Source organism: Odontomachus brunneus, unplaced genomic scaffold (genome assembly GCF_010583005.1).
Source record: "Odontomachus brunneus isolate Ranch 3 - 2012 unplaced genomic scaffold, Obru_v1 Obru_scaffold_112, whole genome shotgun sequence".
Lineage (NCBI taxonomy): Eukaryota > Metazoa > Arthropoda > Insecta > Hymenoptera > Formicidae > Odontomachus > Odontomachus brunneus.
In genome coordinates, this window is record NW_022639562.1 from 911,867 (window position 1) to 912,536 (window position 670).

At 35.4% G+C, this 670-nt stretch overlaps 2 protein-coding genes across 13 annotated transcripts in view; both read right to left on the bottom strand.

Annotated features, from left to right (window-relative positions):
• LOC116849335 overlaps positions 1 to 647 on the bottom strand; it is a 2,315-nt gene extending 1,668 nt beyond the window's left edge. Inside the window, exon 1 of one of the 2 annotated variants that reach the window (XM_032826390.1) lies at positions 23 to 647. In XM_032826390.1, coding sequence (XP_032682281.1) covers positions 23 to 418 — 396 coding nt within the window. In that variant the 5' untranslated portion in view covers positions 419 to 647. The other variant, XM_032826391.1, reaches the window with a different exon arrangement.
• LOC116849333 (protein unc-79 homolog) overlaps positions 1 to 670 on the bottom strand; it is a 736,358-nt gene that overhangs the window by 583,958 nt on the left and 151,730 nt on the right. The window lies entirely within an intron of this gene.

Here is a 670-nt window from a genome sequence, read left to right on the forward strand (position 1 = left end):
GGTAAAGCTGTAAGGATTTAACCTTGCGAAAATTTCTCTGTACAGTAGTAAAAGATCGACGTGCCTTTTTTCCGCTTTTCCAAAACTCCACAGCTTTTCTCTTATAACTGAAGTCGACTTTTCCACCTTCATTGTCAACAATGCATTCTTCAGGTTCAAAATTGTCTTCTTCTTCTTCTGCAGCTGTAATGTACTCTACAACTTGTGCTCCATGTGGTTCTGATGGATCGGCAAAATCAAGCACGTAATCATGTTCAATTAATGATACGGAATGTACGTTTAGAAAATTTTGTATAATGTCATGAATTTCATTATGCATTTCAATTTCAGATGGCGTTACAGGTGTCTGTGCTATACTCGCAATTTGAAACGTAGTCGTTAACATGTTTATTACGTTTGCAACATTAATCAACGTCATTTTAAAGAGAAGTGTATCAAGCAATGATCACTAACTTTTTTCAATAGAATGGTGATTGCTTGCAGTCGTAAATGACACTGGGAATAAGCTACTTCTTCGAGCATATTTATATCAATCAAAAGATGCAATTATCAATTGAAAAATTAAGCCGACATCTGCTCGATGACGCTTATCTTACCAATATGTACTAATGATCAGGAATAAAATACGTTCGCATTATCGGAACATTCGATAAGGTTATCGTCAATACGT